At 45.5% G+C, this 18,924-nt stretch overlaps 1 protein-coding gene across 1 annotated transcript; it reads left to right on the top strand.

Annotated features, from left to right (window-relative positions):
- Window positions 1–2,691: 2,691 nt before the first annotated feature.
- On the top strand, window positions 2,692–5,613 carry LOC124657867 (putative F-box/LRR-repeat protein At3g58880). The gene is made up of 4 exons (XM_047196347.1): window positions 2,692–3,634; window positions 3,754–3,888; window positions 3,971–4,287; window positions 5,105–5,613. Coding segments are annotated over exons 1-4 (1,317 nt in total). The 5' UTR covers window positions 2,692–2,770; the 3' UTR covers window positions 5,106–5,613.
- Window positions 5,614–18,924: the final 13,311 nt, after the last annotated feature.

Below are 18,924 nucleotides of genomic sequence, written 5' to 3' on the forward strand. Positions count from 1 at the left end.
CTGTCATCAACAATTAAAATTCGAGTACTAACTGGTAAAGTCTGGCAGTAAGAAACACTAATATAGATAAGTTTGCACCTGCTTCTTCAGTGAAACTAATGTTTGGTGTCTTCTGCGATAAATATCTGCTTGCTCTTGATGTATCACCTGTGATTGTGAATGCTCTGTTATGCCTATAGCTGGACTGCTATGTTGTGAAAGACATCCCTGTGATACATAGATGTACATGTTCAAGAATTATAACTAAATAAATAAATAACTCGTGTCAAATGAAGAGATAAATATAGAAGTTTGTGTCAAACTCGTCAATTCTGAAATTCTGTACAATGGTTATTTGTTAGATTATTTGCTTGTCTTGTCGTGATGAAGTGGTATGTGTTGCAATGGTAGGTGAATTAGCACCTAGCTTAGTTGTTCTTTATTGAGCCGAGAGCGGGTATGTAGGCATGTAGGTGCTGGTATATTTGAAAAGCATCGGCATAGCTAAAGATTGATGCCTATGATTGAGAACTTGAAATAATTGAGGACAGGGTTCTTCCTAGTGACAATGACACCACATAGTCATTCAGTAACTTCCAAAGATTCTATAAATACTGGTTTGGCATAACAAAGATTCTAATAGCATGAAGTCCTTAACTGACACTTCTATGTTCCCACCCAAAGACAGGTAAAGCTGAAACTACCTAATAATGTTCTAGCTTCATCAAGAAGTACTCATATTTCCACTTCCACCATGACATCAGAACTGAAAGAAAAAACGATAGTATTCGCGGTGCATGCTCCACTTCACAAATAACTTGCACAGTACAGTACTAAATGATTTAGCTGTGTATGAGGCTCTTACCATGTCCTATCATCAAACCAGTTCCAGAACTCCTACATGTCCTGAAAAAAATAAACAAGGATGAGTAAGAAGACAAATATCTTTTGCTGACGAAAAGAAACAAGTTTCTCGATGAAATGAGCTGAGCAAGCCTCATGTGGGAAGAACTGCACTGAACTGAACTACTAGAACGGTTACTAGTTTGTGGATGACTAAACTTTTCACTTCATTTAAATCTACTAGGACTGAACTTAAAATCTACTAGGAGTACAAGCGAAAATAGCTTAAATGTCATCACAACACATCAGTCCGGGTGTAATTTAAGTGGTGCTACTGCTTCCTAAAGTCAAATCTGGTACTGACGAGGGGGTGACTGAAGAAATTTCTATGTTCAGGTCAGCAACCAATCGCTCTAGCTATGGCCCTCCTCTCTGTTGAACATGACTACATTGTCGCCACAAATTGCTTCCAAGGCACATATCTGAGGATTGATTATATCAGACTAAAGCAGGTGAAAACACATGTCCAGGTAAAAACTACTCCGAAGACACCCTACTTGATACTTAGTATAACTAGGCCACTGAATGTGCATGACACGTCTTAATTTCTCTGGTTCATTTCCTATAAATGCACAAATCATGAATCCATGATTCTCACCCAATCTTAGGAATTTAACAACGATATTGACCACAAATGTAGGCATGAATTAACTATAGGGCTCACAGCGAGCATCCTCTGAGACAAGAAAAATGAAAAAATGATTCCAGACCTCAGCTGGCCCTCGAAGAATCAGTAAGTAAAGCAGAATCATGAAGTTCAGCACGGTCTCATATCCATGACAGAAGCTACACGCTCATGCTTCGCAATTCTACTGAACAATTCACGAGTAGCAGAGGGTGAGAGAGGGGCCAACGGATTACCTCGTCCTCCTGCCTCTGATCGTTGGCGCGCAACTCCTCCTCGGTCAACTCCATTTCCTCCCGGCCAATACCCACCAGCTCCTGGCCTCCCGCACCGACTCGAACGGCGCCGAGGTGTCGATCTCCGCCCTGCCTCCGCCGATGGCCGCAGACACTGGCGGGAACGACGAGGACAGTGGCGTCGTCGAAGCCCAGTGTCGGCCTCCGTGCCTTTGCAGAGATCTGGGAGAAGTGGGAGGTCTTCTACTGCTACGAGTGGAGCTCCACACCACCACCAGAGTGGCTGCACATCCACCCTTACCTTGGCTCGACAGATCAAGCCCCGCCGCTGCAGATCGGACCGCCGGAGTGGTAAAAGCCCAAGTTTTTAGCTCCACCTTGCTGGATATCATGGGAGAGGCGAGGACGTGCGACGAAGAGGGGCGGAGGCTACACGCGCGAGGAAGAGGGGTGGCACCGGCGCGCGAGGAAGAGGGGCGGCACCGTCGCGCGCGAGAAAGAGGGGTGGCGCCGACGCGCGCGACAGAGTAGGGTGCGGCGGCGGAGCGAGTGTAGCGGATTAGAGTGTGCTGCGCGAGTGGACGACCGGACGAGACGCGACGGGACCAAGGGGCAAAACGGGAAAGTTGTAATAGTTCGTAGGGCAAAAAAAAGTTGGCCGTGAAACTCTCAGCGTTTCAACAAATCGAAGCATAAGGCAAAAAAAGTTGGCCGTGAAACTCTCAGCGTTGCAAAATGACATTTCCGCACGGAGGGAGTATCTAACACATCGAAGCATAAGGGAAAAAAATAAATCCCATTCCGGTCCGTTTCAACAAATCGCGGAGTCGTGTTCTACTGTTCTGTTTCCACCCGACCGCGCCGCCGCCGGCCGCCGCCGCCCCCACGGCGGCGCTTGCCTCCTCCTCCGCCCACGCCCGCTCCTCGCGATTCCGGGCCATCCTCGTCGCTCCATCCGCTGGCCCTCTTCCTTCCGCAACATTGTGCCACCATCATCTAAACCCTAGCTACCGCTGCGCTGCGCCTCATGGAGATGGCGATGGAAATGGAGGCGGGTGATCCTCCCGGAGTGGGCGTCGACCTCATCAGCGACCTCCCCGACGACCTCCTCGGTGAGATCATCACCCTTCTCCCCACCAAAGACGGCGCGCGCACCCAGATCCTCGCCCGCCGGTGGCGCCACATCTGGCGCTCCTCCCCTCTCAACCTCGACTGCCGTGGCCTCGTCAAGCGTCGGATTCAACTCCATGGTGTCGTATCACGCATCCTTACCTCGCACCCAGGGCCCGGCCGACGCTTCATATACAAGTTCAAGGGCCTAAGTGCCTCCGAGTATGAGTTGCTCCAGATGAATGCTACCATGGACGAGTGGCTCCGATCAGCCGCCCTCTGCAATCTACAAGAGCTTGATTTATCCTACTACCTATGGTATCCACTGGAGGTACCAATCTCCCGCCTCTCGACCACCCTTCGTGTTGCCACCATTACAAAATACAACTTCCTTGACACCACCGTTCAGGGGCTTCGGTTCCCCCAGCTTAAGCAACTCACACTTGAAATGGTCAGAATCTCGGAATGTTCACTGCATCACTTGATTGACGGGTGTCCAGCTCTGGAGCGCTTGCTGATTAACTGCAGCTTTGGCTTCCATTGCATCCGGATCAACTCCCTTAGCCTTACAAGCATAGGTGTAGATGTTAAATGTCTAGGGTACAATGAGCTCAAGCTCAAGGAACTCGTCATTGAGAATGCCCCATGTCTTAGGAGGCTGCTCCATCTTGATGAAAGTGGTGACAACCTCAATATATCGGTAATCTCTGCACCTAAACTGGAGACCCTGCGCTACCTTTCCAACTTCACCAAAATCTCGTTTGGCTCAGCGGTTATTCAGGTAGCCATGCCTTCCGACTTCTTCCTTCACCAGGCTTCTGACTTGTGTTCATGTGTGCAATCCGTTACATTTCTTCTGCACTTGTAACTGCCTGATGTTCTCCTACATGCTTGTTAAAGGGATTGTGCGTTGATAGCCTGCCGGCGGTGGTGCGGACTGTCAAGATTTTGGCTGTTGATATGCATGTTCTTAGTTTGGATACAGTGATTAAACTGATGGGATTCTTTCCGTGCTTGGAGAAGTTATACATCGAGGTGATGATTCTTCATTCATACTTCAACTGCTCTCTTCATCTCTTATGTTGTCAAGTGCTCATTTTATTTTTATTTTTGTCAGTGCTCTTTTCACTCATTTCAATCAGGGCCAACAAATGTGTGGCGTCTCCGCAAGAAGCAGAATCGTATCAGATATCTTGACATCCCTCTCAAGACAATTGTGTTGGAACAGTATCGAGGCACCAAGTCGCAAGTTAGCTTTCTGACATTCTTTGTATTGCATGCGAGATTTCTAGAGTTGATGACACTTGGCATCAGAACCACGGACAACTCTGAGGAATTCTTGGCAGAACAACGCAGAAAGCTTCAGCTAGAGAACAGGGTTTCCACAGATGCTCGGTTTTATTTTACGACTGACAGATATATACGCAATTATTGGTATATCAACTACTTCTGTAAACTGGATTTAACTGATCCATTGGCATATATTTATATATATAGATGTTGAAAAGCTGGATTGGTTCTTTTGTCGAGTATCTTGTCTGTATTTTCTTCAGATTCTGTTAGTTCTTGTGCTTGTAGTATTTCTGTACTATCCATATTATCGTGGAACCTTAACACCATCAACTCCTACTTACTGTCTAAAATTCCTATTGCTTGCTTTGTGTCCCTGAGATATGTGCTAAGGGATTAGTTGTTTCGAATTAATGGTTTTGAGATTGTTTTTATCTAATATTCTGGAATTTGATTTTGTCTTGTGCTGTGCAACTTATTATCTAGAATGTTCAGAATTTGTACTGCATATATTAGTTCAATTTTCCCTAGCACTGAACAGCACAAGTGACAAATCTAGACTTTGTACTATGACATTCTTGGATATACTTCTCTAGTGTTGAGGTCATTAAGCAATGACCTATGAATTTCAAGCTAACCTTTTTCTGAGCATGGTACTAGATAAATTTGAGTGGCCTTGAGGCGAATCACATCCACAGGATGTGTTTATGATAAGTGATACATACAGTTAGCTTTAGTTATTTCTCTCGTTTGTTTGGAGAGTTAGCTTTCCAATTTTTCGTCAGTTTGGACAATCACTAGTGTAATATGTGTTCTGATAACTGTCAATGTTCATGGACATATCATGTTCTTTCTTACTGTCTTCTGGAACTTCCTCTTTTACTCAAGTAATGAAGATAAACATTCACTGTCTCTACGGAAGTGGTTAATCTTTGTTTTATGTTTCCTATGTTCTTTTCAGACATCTGAATTAAGGCCAAACAGTTTGTGGTGTCGTAAACACTAGAAAGTGATCAGATGTCTTGACACCCGTTTGAAGACAGCAGTGTTGGAAAGGTATCGGGGCATTGAGTTGCAAATTAACTTTGTTGCATTCTTTGCCTTGAATGAGAGATTGCTAGAGTTGATGACGCTTGGCATCAGAACCAGGAATAACAATGAGGAATTTTTGGCAGAACATCACAGGTAGCTTCAGCTAGTCAACAGGGTTTCCCCTGTTTTACTTTACCACTCATTGATTTGTCGACAATTATTGGTATATGAACCATTTTCGTGAGTTGGATTTAACTGGTCCATTTGCGCATATATAGATGTTGAGGCTGGATTTGTTCTTTTGGTGAGTTCTTGTTGCTTATCTTGTTTGTGTTTTCTTCAAACTCTACGTGGTGTTGTGCATTAGTGTTTCTTTATAGTTTATACTATCCTGGAACCTTAACAGCATCTACTTCTATTGACTCTCATGTTGCTTTGTGTTCCGAAAACTGTGCCAGAGGATTTACTTATTTGGAATTAATCAGAGGATGTGTATTGCAGAATTGATCTCTTTTGTATTGTCCAACTTATGATCCAGAATGTTTACAGTCACGCTGCAAGCGGGAACGGGCCGTCTGCGGCGCCGCAAAGTTCGGCCCACTTAACCATCTATGCGGGAGCCCACGGTTTGTTAAGGAAAAAAAACGGAGTATGCAGGCCGGCCCGCGGTTGCCGCTTAGCGCCGCACAGCGCAGCGAGTCACCGAGCGACTAGGTCACTAGACGTGCTTGCGTTTGCGTGCCCGAGCCACCAAGAGCCCGGCGCCGCCGCCGGAGCGCCACCAACCACCATGGCCGCCCTTCCTCCTCCGGCTCTGGGGGCCTCTCCCTCTCCCGCTCCTTCTCCATTGCCACCTCCTGTGTTCCCCTCGGCCCCTCCCTCGATTCTCTGCCTCGATTCCTCGCCTCCTCTCTCGATCCCCAAGGCCGGAGATGGGTAGCCGTAGGCTAGGCCGGCAACAGCAACAGCGGCGTGGGGACAGCGGACGCAGTGCAAGAACAAGGAGATAAATCGTGGCAAGAATCTCAAGGAGAGTTCCCTCGGCCACACCATCGTCAAGGTGAGAAGAAATTTTAATTTCATATAGGAACTATCTTGGTTGAATAGAGCAGATACTACAAATGCATCTGATTGTTTGTACTGTGCATATCTGAAATATTGGTTCTCATTTGATGGTTTGTACTGTGCATATCTGAAATGCATCTGATGGAATTTTCCATCTTTTCTTTCTTTCATCAGTTATGAACACGATATACTGCACGATATCCTGATGAATTGGGAACCTGTATGATACTGGCTAGAATTGCTATTTGAATGCTGACTATAGTACCTAAGAAGCAATGTACCTGGTGTGGTGTATTGTACTGTTATCATCATTTTTTTCCGCTTACTGTCTTACTGATACGCATGACATTCCTATTCTCATCGTGCAGTACTGCTGGTTCCCGTTTCGGTGAGAATTGCCTCTTTGGTGTACTGGGTGTACGCCGTGTTACTGGGACACCAGTCGCTGCGGCCTGCGCCCGATATGGGGAAGGTGTACCCCCATCCTCCTCCTCGTCCTCCTTCACGGGCGAAGGTGGCGGATGCGCCTGCCTCGGTGGTGGCTGAGGCGCCTGCCCTGGTGGTGGCGGCGGCGGTGGGGGCTGGAAGGCCTTCTCGACCTCGTCATAGTAAAAGTACTCTGAGTCGAGGCCCTCGAGGTGGGCCTCGACCATCTCGCTAAGCGGCACCCTGATGTTAGCTTAAGGCGCGTCGCCGTGTCCATGTTCATGCATGTTGTCGCCGTGTCCATGTTCATGCATGTCTCGGAGCACGGAACAGGAGGAGGGCGCCCGGGTGTTCTGGCGGCCGTCATCTATGAAGCACCGATACGGCGAGACAGATACGGCGATACGGATACGGGGATACGCGATACGGCAATTTCTAGAAACAACAATACGGTGATACGGCGAATATACATATAAGATTAATGAAATGCTATGCAATGACTTGTGAAGTCAAAGAATAATTGAGGCGGCGGAGGAGAGAATGATTCCAGGTTGCGGGGAGGCAATTCTAGACGGCGGCGAGCGACTCCAGACGGCGATGGTGGCGGTGCGCTCACTCCTGAGGTCTCAATCCAAACAACTTCCATAGTTAATCAAGCAAATAGATAGATAGGGCACTAACTATTAGGGTCACTAGTGGGCTTTGATTCGGCTTCCCAACGTTCCTATGTCCTAGCCGTGTCGATGATGTCCCTGGCGGTGTATCGGTGGTGTATCGGTATTTTTTCTTTCTTTTTAAAATCGGAAAAGCCGATACTCCTGGGATACATGTATCGCCCGTGTATCGGGGTATCGGAGTATCGATGGAGTATTATACACAGACACGGCAGACTTCGAAGTATCGGTGCTTCGGAGGCCGTCATTGCCGCCGCACTGGCCACCAGTGGTCTCCATTTAAGAGGACATGCGTGCGTGTGGGCTCGCGGCGCCTCGACTCCCACTATCACTGACACGTGGGGCTGCGGATATTTTGGATGGACGCGGGCGCTGTCCGTAGCCGCAGCCACTGTAAATTGAGCGCATTTATCCGTCCGAAATGGGCTCACGCAAAACTCAGTTCGTATGCGGCTGGCTGTTGTGTGTCACGGTCGGATAGTTCAGTTTTTTCGTTCTTTTGTTTTTTTTATGGAAGCTGACTGGTAATTAAATAAATTTTTATTGTCGGTCAGATGTTCTGTAATAAAATATAAGTGATAAAATGATAATATTGTGTGTAATATCTCTTTTTTACATTTAAGCTAGCTAGTCCAAAGAGCTATACTAGCAGCTAGCTAGCGACTCGCCACCTAACAGCCAACGGCCACGCGGCTAACATATAGCGAGCGGCAGCGCGACTACACAGTATGCGGCGCGTGCGGCGCCGCAAAATCACAGAGACTAAACGCGGCGGGCACGCGGCATACCGCAAAGAAGAGTGGACACGTGCGGCCTAAACGCGGTCTCCCGCGGTGCGTCCCGCCTGCACCCTGAGTTTACAGTACTGCATACATTTAATTTCCCCCTGCGCTACATGGCATGAGTGACAAATTGCATTGGTCTTCTTAGATAAAGAAATCCAGACTCTGTATTATGCTTTCAGTTAAATTGAATGACATTATGGGTAATAGTCATGTGGCGGAAAAAGGCCATACTTGCAAATAGTTCTCAAGCATTCAGATCATTAAGATATGACCTGTGAATTTCATGAGAACCTCTTCTCAGTATTTCAGTAGCTAAATATTAGTGGTCTACTGGTCTTTAGGTGAATCACATTCACAGGACTTGTGCATGATCATTTTTTTTTTGCGAATAATTGATGTGTATGGTTAGCCTCAAGTATTATTCTTATTTGTTTGGAAAATTAGCTTTACAGTTTTTGGTCAGTTTGGACACTCCACCGTATTATGTGTTTTGATCACTGTCTTTTTTTGTAATTTTTATGGACATAATATGTTGTATCTTAAATTTTCTCTTTCATCAAATAATTAAGGTAAACTTTAGCTTTGTTTGGTAGAATGCATACTTTGATGTTCTGTATGTGGTCTGCAGTTACATGGTTTGATTCATGGAAGCTTGCTCTTTCAGTCTTTTCACTGCCCTGCTGCAGTGATTGATATTTGACCTGAAGTTAGATCTCGCTCGGTTAATATAATAATGTTATTTTGGGTTGTTAGTGTGGAAGGATAGAATTTTCTATGTGTTTTGGTGTGATTGAGAGCTGCACATACATGGATTTTCTGATCCCTATTTTTGATTTTGCACTCTGAATGAGAAGCATCCTATTTTGGTTGCTCTTGCTGTTAGCCACCAGTCCTAGCATGCATGTGAAAGTGGAAACCCAATCCAAGTGACGTCATATTTTCAAATTTGTAATCAGGGAGGTGCATTTTCCCCCAACGCTTGTGAATTTTGCACAATGAACAGTTTTGCCTATCTCCTATTTAGATTGGACTCTGAATGGCAAGTGCCTTATTTCTGCTTTCACCTGTTTCTGCAAATCACCGTGGTCTCTGGTTTAGAATGTGACAGTCAAGCAAAGTTCACATCATATGTTCCTTCTCTTATCTCGAAGTTACAATTGTGGCTATATGTTTTTTGAAGAGGGAATCGCATGGTTAGTCATACAACTTACCATCGATGAGCACTTTGGTCACAAAATTTAAGTTTAGGAGGGTGTTGGTCACAAAATTTAAGTTTAGGAGGGTGTTGCCAACTCAGCAGCTTCTGCCTCTGCTATTGCCTGCAACCTAGGACAACCAGTCCTATTGTGGCCAGGATCTTTTCATGGCACCAACTCCACATCAAATCAATCATCGATCTATCATTAGCTTCTTTTTATCACGCAGGCCAAAAATAGCTCTTATAACAGATGGAACCGAAGTGCAAACCAGGAGCTGAATAGTACATCATCTAGTTCTCTTCTTTGCATCTTTGCGTTTAAGAAACAAATTGCCCCCCATGTTGGAAGAGTCTGTCACAAACAGAGCATCTAGCCTCCACCTCAACACCTAACAGGCCAACACATGTTATGCAGACGGAGTGACACACGAACTTGTAGCGAGCGCTTGTAGCTAGGCCTACAGCGACCCACCACTGGCTGTTTGCCAACTCTAGCCGCCCTTCCAGCCTTATCCCCTTTCCCCTCTCTCTAAGATCCCTCCCACCACCCACGGTGGCATGGCCGTCGAAATCTGTTGTCGCAGTGGATCGAGAGGCGGCCCAAGCTGACGGGGATCGGCTCGCAGAGGTGGTCATGGGCTCACGGCGCCAACGTCCATGGCCAGCATGCTTTGGTGGCTGAAAGCTTGAGCGCACAGCTAGTGCCGGCGAGGCTCTCAGCTGCATCCTTCATGTGTGCAGCTCAAGGGCCAAGATTAAGGTAGATGCAGTCAACGCCAAAGAGAGCGCGTCGTGCTGGCATGGCCGGTCGTGGCCGTCACATGCCCTGCTGGCGGGGAGACGTGGTGCGGGGCCATTGCGAGCATAGGAAGACGCCATCTTGTTTGGTAGACCAAAGCCGTGAAAACCGGCGCTGGAGATGGAGGAAAAGGAGCGGGACATGGGCAGCTGCCGGCAGGCAGCAGTAGCCCAAACCCAGTCAAGGCTGACGGACGATTGCTCGGATGAGTGCCGTCAAGGAACCACACGAGCTGTGGATAACCAAAATATGCAGCAGTAAAAAGCCAATTCACAACCTTTTGTCACTGGCACGCACGGTGAAGCCATCGCACGGGAAAAAAGATAGCCGCCGCCTCCACTTCAGCCTCCTCCATAGATCGGTTCTCCTCCTTCGGTCGGCTTCGCCGGCATCGGGAGGAGTGGGGAACCCGATCTATGCGTGGAGTTTCCAATAAAAGTAGTATTTTCAGTTGATTATGTTAGGATTTTGGCAGTCATCTTCTTGTTGGTTTCCCCTCAATGGAGATGACATCGTCTACAATAAGTGATCTTCGGGCTTTCGTTCGACGACAAGATCTCCTTCCCGACGTCAATGGTGGTGTTGAAAGATTACAATTCTCTAGGTATGGGCCTTCAGATCTTGCTTCGCCAGATCGATTTTGGATCTTTTATCGTTGTTGCCGCGAGGAAGATTATCCTCGTAGTTTTTATCCCGGCTCTCCATCGTCATCAACAAGGCTAGTCGGTTGTTATTCCCTGACATGCTGGTGTTGGTACTTTTGCCGATGTTGAATGACTGGTTTAATGGTTGCGCGCGTGCACGCAGCCTTGGCATTGCGGCTCAAATTAAAATTATGGGAGAACCTTTGTCGGTATTTACAGGTCTATGGTTTGTTATCTATTTTTGGCTGCCTTCAGAAAAGTACAAGATTGTGTTCTGGAAGAAGAAAGAATTTGAAGACCTCGAAGACTTATTAGTATCTTTTAGACTTTATTTTGTAATCGTTAGAGCTAGCTCGTGTATCTCTGCCATGTACTATTTGTTACTATAAATATATGTGGTATTATAAATATATGTGGTATTGATTGTCAAAAAAAAAAGCCAATTCAGAAGGTGCGTTCTGTTTCCGTCCTCTGTTTTTCTAGCTTAGATGTGTTGTTGTTCATGAATCTATTATCTCAACAAATTCTCCAAACTGGGAGGAACCCAGCCCCCCAAAATTTGTTTTCCTTTCCATAATAAAGAACACAAGGCGGTAGAAAAAGAGAATCCCAATTCATCCACGAAACTAAAAACGAGAATCGATCCCAGGATTCGGTGCACCTTTGGAGGTCATCGGAGACCTTGTGCCTGAACCCGTCTAGGCCAGTGGTGTTTTTAGAATAGGGATTGCCCCCTGGTTCCATTGACATGCAACCATAATAGGTCTCATACATCATTCAATTACAATTTTGAAACTCAACCATTGAGCGAAGCACAGATGGGATATAAGGACTAAGGAGAATCAGCTGAAAAGCTAATCTGGAGGAGGGGAGCGCTTAAACATCTTCATGAAGCCTGCATAGTTCATATCTAGCCAATCTGTAACAACTCAACCCTTGTATCTGCCAGCAGCAGCATGTTCCTGACCAACACTGAAGTGTGAGAATGCTTGCAAAGCACTGGTCATCTTCTAATCGTTTGCTACCACCTTGTTCCAGATTATATCAATGCTTGTCCAGTTTCTTTTCTAAAACCAGAATTCGTTTGTCAACAACCAAATATACCAAAGCACATCAGAATTGAAAGTGTTAAGTACCACATTCTCTCATAATAAATTTATAGTTCTGTGATTATATTCTACTGTATATGCATCTTACTTAACTGAATTTTTTATGGATTTAAGGTAATAGTGTCAAATAATTTGAGATGCCCACTAAAGTTACATCATAATTAGCTGTTGATCGATTTCTAGTACTGTCTTTACTGAAAAAAAAGTAAAGGAATGGATGAACTACCTTTCCACCTTCGTTAGCTTATATACAATATAACATAACAGCTGACTATTTCAGCTAATGTTCTGTGAAAATGGAAAAACTCAAATGAAAAGTAAGCAACATAGACCTTCCAACAAATACATAAGCATCAACTGTTAAAATAATAGAAAAAACAAATTATAAATAGTAAGGCCACCTTGGATCAGCGCTGGCCAAATATTATCAAATCATCAATTCAAGACTTGTATGCTCTCCAGGGAAATTAACATCAGTTGCTGAAAATAACTAACTATTTTGAGGGAGAGAAGGAAAAAATAAATACACATGGATATATATTACTGCTATTTTACCATTTGGTTTATACGAAAGTACAAATGTGCCAAAAACTCAAATTTCTCTGGTACAGAGCTTTGCATGGTTCCTCCCTGTAATAGTGGCATGATCGTGTGCTAGGCCCATATTTTCACACTAATCCTATATTTCCAGTAATACATAGTAGCTTATTGTGATATGATCTGTTAGATAGAAAAGACCTAAATTTGATCATGTTCTGTGATTGCTTCAGATAGTAGATACTGTTTGGGGTAAAAGATGATTAATTAATTTATTATTTTGGATAGATGGTGCAAATAGTGATAACTTGAAATGTGCTATCAAAGATTTGCTAGTGTAGTTTGGAGCAGTCCTAGACGAAACTCTCACATTTGATTTCCCTATTTTGTAAGCCAAAGTTCTCATATTTGATTTCTCAATTTCGTAATTTGGAATAGTACCTTGAGGATTTAACCTGAATTTTCGTATGTGCTCTAGAGGACTTCAGGAAACATTATTCTTTGAAAAATAAGTTATAGTACTATTGTATTTTTAGGTACGCCATTGTACGTCTTAAGTTCCAGTTTGCTATGACTCTCATAAAAATCCTCGTAATTTTTCCTACCATTTTGTATTTCAAGGAATCTAAGGCAGATTATTACGGTAGCTTTGCTTCTGTTGTCTAGTTGTTATCTCCTCATATCTTCTCAAAGTTGGCTACCTGGGTTCAACTGTTGAAGAGATCACCAATAAATCAAATAAGTTCCAACCATACGAAGAATAAGCTATACTTTACAAAGCTATAGATCGGCCTCCACTTAGGTAGAGCGTTGGGCCTGATGATGTGTTACATACTTCCCTAGATACAGGTTCTGTCAGCAAATTCATGAACTGAACCACATATTACAGAAAGTAGGTTGTTACAACACTTTGAAGATGCATATTGGACAATTACTTCTATATTGTTTCAAAATCAGAGCTATCATATGTAAACAAACGATGGAAGAAAAAAAACGCAACCTATTAGAAATACATATATGTACAAATGCTGCAATATGGAAGATAAAAAAAGAAAATAGTTTACCAATGGCATGGATTTACCTTAGTTTATGACCTTGAATCCAACAGAGCAATCGTTTACAGATGGATTCTTGTTCTTTCCAGTACTCAAAACTAGATAACACCCCGCGCGTTGCGGCGGGAATATAAACAAACATGATAGTAAAGATTGGCAAGCTGTTTAGAAAATATACAAATATACACGTGGTTGATGTATGGAGAAAATTTGCAACATTAATATTTAGATTTTACATTCATAATAAATCATCTGCCACCCATTGATGATTTTTCAGAGGAAACAAAGTTATAACTATTGAAATCTTGATGAGTATGCATTATAAAAATGAGAATTGATAGAAGAGGATACATTGTCATATTTAAACAACAACTCAATTCTTCAAGATCTCCTTATATGCCTTTAAAACCTGAATATTTTATGAGAACATATTGCGGTAATTTTGCTCTTGTTTTATTTGTTGGTTTATAGAGCATTACAACACTTCAATGGCGGATGCTTCCAGATCGAAAACCTGCAAAAAAAACATTTTGAATATAAGAGCCTGCTCATATCATTTAAAAAGAAGAATACTTATATCAACATGATATGTAGGCTAACAGTGACGTACACCCATGATCACAAACACTGAAAATCTCTCGAGGAAAATCGGTAATGTGGCTTTTTCGACTCAGCCATAATGTACAATTTTGGCCCAAAAAAATAAAAATAGTTATACATCCATCTTTTTAATCTATGCTTAACAGAACTTGAGAAACAGTAAAGACATTTAGGCTAAAACATGTTCAATGAAAAGGAAACTACTCGCTCTCATTCAACTGAAATAAATAATAGCCATAGCTTTGAGGCAACTACCAAAAGAAAGGAATGTGTGCATATATGAGGTAAAAATGACCAACAGAAACTGCAGAAACCAATCTATATGTAATTTAAAAAGTTTGGGAATACCTGAACGTTGATTTTGATCTGAAGGAAAAGTAGAAACAAACATATTGTGTTATAGAAGGAGCTAATAAGAAAATAAAAACCAAGAGAATTTAGAGAAAGTGAGATATGTGGCAGTCATTCATGGTTAATGCTTAAATAAATAACCATATACTGTAAACAATAAAATAGCAATAGTATAATATTCCTATAAAAAAGAATAACCGAAGGACATACCTATGCACATAGAAGTTGCATCTAGCTGCTTGACATATACACACGTTGGGATGGTATGTTCCGATATTATATAACATGATAGAACACACCCCAATATTTAGAGAAAAAGTAAACAAACAATTTGTATTCTATGGAGAATGTGTTGCGGTCAGAAACCCACCGGCGGGCAGCGACGGGCAACACCGTAGAGCCGGGAATCTCCCAGGACTGCGGCTGGCCCTGGTCCCTCCGAGCGACGGCCCGCAAAGCCTTCTGCACACACGTCCGATGCTGATGCAAGGGCGTGCCACCTGACCTATACCTGGTCCGGAAGGTGTTGGATGATGCCTCGCTTAGTTTCCTGCATGGCATACACGTAAACGTTAAATACGAGCCTCGATCGGCTCTCGGGTTATCCCGTGAATCGGCTCAAAGAGCCGATCCACCCATGATACGTACGAGGTGTACGATCAGATGGTGGTCCTGCTTGATCAAGATAAAGCTAAAGCGACCTACTACGATTTGGGGTTTTCACCGCATAATCGGAACGTCCTACTCGTGATTGGGCCTCGCGACCGTGTACGGTGATCGTAAGCCGATCCTAGACAGGGCCTAAAAACCAACACGAGGTTGATCCCCGGAACATCCTGTCTAGGGCTAGCAAACTACACCCTACACGCCGCTGGATCCTCCAACCCTTTGTAAGGCCTAACCATGCAGATATTAAACTAATCCTTGAAGAGCAAGGAGCAACCATAACGGATCGGATCTACTAAACAATGATCAAGCGGGGTGCCGCCCTTACACCCGTAATAGGCGTAAGGGCGGCTAAGGGTTGCACGACGATAGCATATGATACGAAGAACAATGCTAACCCTAAAACATCCATGATAACTACGTTGATCGCCATCAAAAAGGCTTCAGTACGAGCAACGCATGAACGACGAATAAACGTGTGCTGCCTAGATCGCAAGATGCGATCTAGGCAGCATGGTGCTTACCCGGAAGAAACCCTCGATACGGGGGAGTTGGCGATGCGCCGAGATTGGTTTGTGGTGAACGTGATTGTTGTTTATTTCATAAACCCTAGATACATATTTATAGTCCGGGGGACTTTCTAATTCAGGCGTGCACCTAACCGTGCACGGGTTAAACTCTAACTTCTAAACGACACGTATCCTATTATATTACAAATACACGGGCAATTTAGCCCAACTTCTTCGTGTCAGGCCGCTTCAGAGATCCTCCACGCGTATACCCTTTAAGCCCATCTCACTTACGGCCCATCTCCTGATTTGGCCAAAATCTGGTGATAACACATGCCCCCCTGGTTTTGGTAATGATAATTCCAAAACCACTCTGTTTTTCCTTCGAGGGGTCATGTCGTGGCAGAGCAGAACCGTCGCAGTATTTTTCATCATGACGACTTGCCTTCCCAACTTCTCTGCACGATTTGACAGTTTTTTTTTGGCACCACATCCTCGAAAACCGTTCGAACATTAAACTCCATCTTCTTTATTTAACCGCATCGAACAGTTCTCCTCCTCATCCTCTCCGCATTAGCACTCCAAAAGCCCTCCTGCGCCACCATGTCTTCTTCTTCCTCCGCCTCATCGGGACTTTCCATCGAGTCCTCTTCCTCCCACGAGCCGACACCAGAACGGGACCCACAGGAGGTCCACGCGGCCAACATCCTCCGCGCCATAGAAGCCGGGGAGGAGCCCGGCCATGACTTCTCCGTCTGGTCCGAGGACGACAAGTCCTCGACGGACGGGGAGAGCGACCTCCGCTTCCTCGCCGACGGGGAATCGGAGGAGGAGAGCGATGACGATTGCTTCTCCTGGGACGACTTCACTTCCTCCGAGGAGGTGAAGGAGGAGGAGGAGGAGGAGGACGACGACAGCTCCTCCGACGAGCCGCCGGCCAAGCGCTTCTGCCCCTGGCCGGGAAACCTCAGCGACTTCGACAGCGACGATGGCGATGCTGACGAGGAGGACGAGAACAACGAGGGTCCTGCCGGCGGTCGCTACAGCAGCGACGACGAGCCCGCCGGGAGTAGCGCCGACAACGGCGACGACGGCGATGATGAGGGCAGCGACGGCCCGTAGATAGGGCCCTTAGCATAGGATCAGTAGTAGATGGGGCAATGTATCCCCTCAGTACTTCCTTTTGAGAGCAATCAGCTCTTTATGTAAGAAATCTCGTTTATCAATGAAGAAATTCCCCAACTTGATTTTGCCGATTTCCTTCATGCTAATTTAGCCGATTTCACTTAGCCAATGCTCAATGAGCCGATGGCAACGCATCGGTCTCTCATAATCCGTCCTTCATCTTTTTAACGTCGGAGTGATCGTGAACTTGGTCAATGCTTCAATAAGCCGATGTCAACGTATCAATCCCTCACGATCTATCCTTCATCTTTTTGACCGATGCCTTCGTGCTCTGGTGGACAATGAGGCAGACCAATGCCCTCAAAAGAGTCCTAGAACCGCTGCTGAAACAACTTGTCGTTGAAGCCGAGACTTCTGCAGTACAGATATCACCTGCTCTGTTCCTTTACAGCAACCAGATAGCCCAGAGCCAATTCTCTATCGGTGATGATGGATCCCTCTTTTGCAAGAACTCGCCGCCTTTGAGAGGAATTGCGCTGCAGGACCAGCCGATGACTCTCCAATCGGCTTCTAAAAACAGAGCATCTACCAGGCCAGCTGCCCCCCGAGCCTCAGTCGAGGTGACAACAGTGATGAAGACACGTAATTCAGACAAACGGACCTGGGCTCGATCATGTCTGAGAGAGCTACCATGCAGAGCCAGCCAGAGCCGATCACTTTTCTTCTGTTGAAAGCCGACATTGCAGATAATCACCAACGGCTTAACTCCTCTTCTGTTGTGCCCTGAACACGCAGCGGGTAGCTCTTGCGTCATTGTGCTAGAGTCGATGGCTATGCATCGGCTTTGTTCCTTGCATATCATGCGAAATAATTTTTTTTTACGGGCCGATTTTTCTGTCGGCCCCCAATATTTCACTGCACATGTATCGCACATGTTTATCTGATTAGGTGCCCCCCGAGCCGATTCTGCCAGGTAACTGCTGAAATCGGCTCTGTAGTTAGCCAAGGCACTATATGTGAACGTCGGCTCTGTTAGGACCAGTGTAGATTTCTTCCAACCCATCAGCCGACGCTAACTCATTGCCCATTAGATTGACGTTGAACCCAGGCAGAATGAATGGTGAAGATAATTTTGGCCGATTGCTGGAATCGGCCTCCATGTTGCTTGCTCGATGAAGGTTTTGCAATGTTCCTCCATAAATCCTTGGGGCCGATCACCTGGATCGGCATCGCCACGTTTGTCCATAGATGTTGTTCTTGTTACACGGTCAGGCCGGTGGATAAAACCAGCCTAACCCTGTCCCTTGTCACGTCGATGCGCTCGCAGTCGTCCAAATTGATGCCTGAGAGTGGCTCTTGGCCTGATGTCTCCCAAATGTTCATGCCAGCCGTTGAAATCTCGGCTGAATCATCTGCGTGGACGACTTCTACTTCATCTCCATCCCACTGTATTAGGCATTGGTGCATCGTGGATGGAATGCAACAATTGGCGTGGATCCAATCTCTCCCTAGCAGGACAGCATAGGAGCTCTTGCTGTCGACAATAAAGAACGTCGTAGGGACAGTTTTCCTTCCTACGGTCAGATCCACGTTCAAAACACCCTGCGCGTCAGATGCTTGGCCGTTGAAATCGCTCAGTGTCACATTGGTCTTGATCAGATCTGAGCTAGAGCGTCCCAACCGACGTAGCATGGAGTATGGCATAATGTTAACCGCCGCTCCGGTGTCCACCAACATCTTGTTGACAGGCTGCCCATTGATGTAACCTCGTAAGTACGGGGCCTTCGGATGCCCGTAGCTTCTCTCTTGTGGCTTCTCAAAGATGACCGGCCGTGGGCCGCAATCAAGCTGTGCCACGAGTGCTTCGTCTAATCCTGGAGCACTAAACTCCGTTGGAAGGATGAAGACCATGTTTGTGCCGGCCGATGTCTCATCATCGGCTTTCTTTGTCCGGGGCGCCACTCTTTCCTTTGTGGCCGACCTTCCTCGTCCAGGGTTCGCTGAATTTTAGCGGCCGGATCAGGCCGCGCCTTCCTCAACGTGTGCAGGTATAACCTTCGGCTTCCTCCAACCCACGTAGACGCTGAACCCTTCGCTTTTGGGAACGGCTGAGCCCATCAGGGCACCACCTTGGCCGATGATACTTGTCTTCTTCTTCATCATCGTCCTCTAGTTCCTCGAGATCTTCCACCCGAGCGGACTCAGC

The sequence above is a fragment of the Lolium rigidum genome, chromosome 5 (assembly GCF_022539505.1).
Source record: "Lolium rigidum isolate FL_2022 chromosome 5, APGP_CSIRO_Lrig_0.1, whole genome shotgun sequence".
In the NCBI taxonomy this organism is placed as follows: domain Eukaryota; kingdom Viridiplantae; phylum Streptophyta; class Magnoliopsida; order Poales; family Poaceae; genus Lolium; species Lolium rigidum.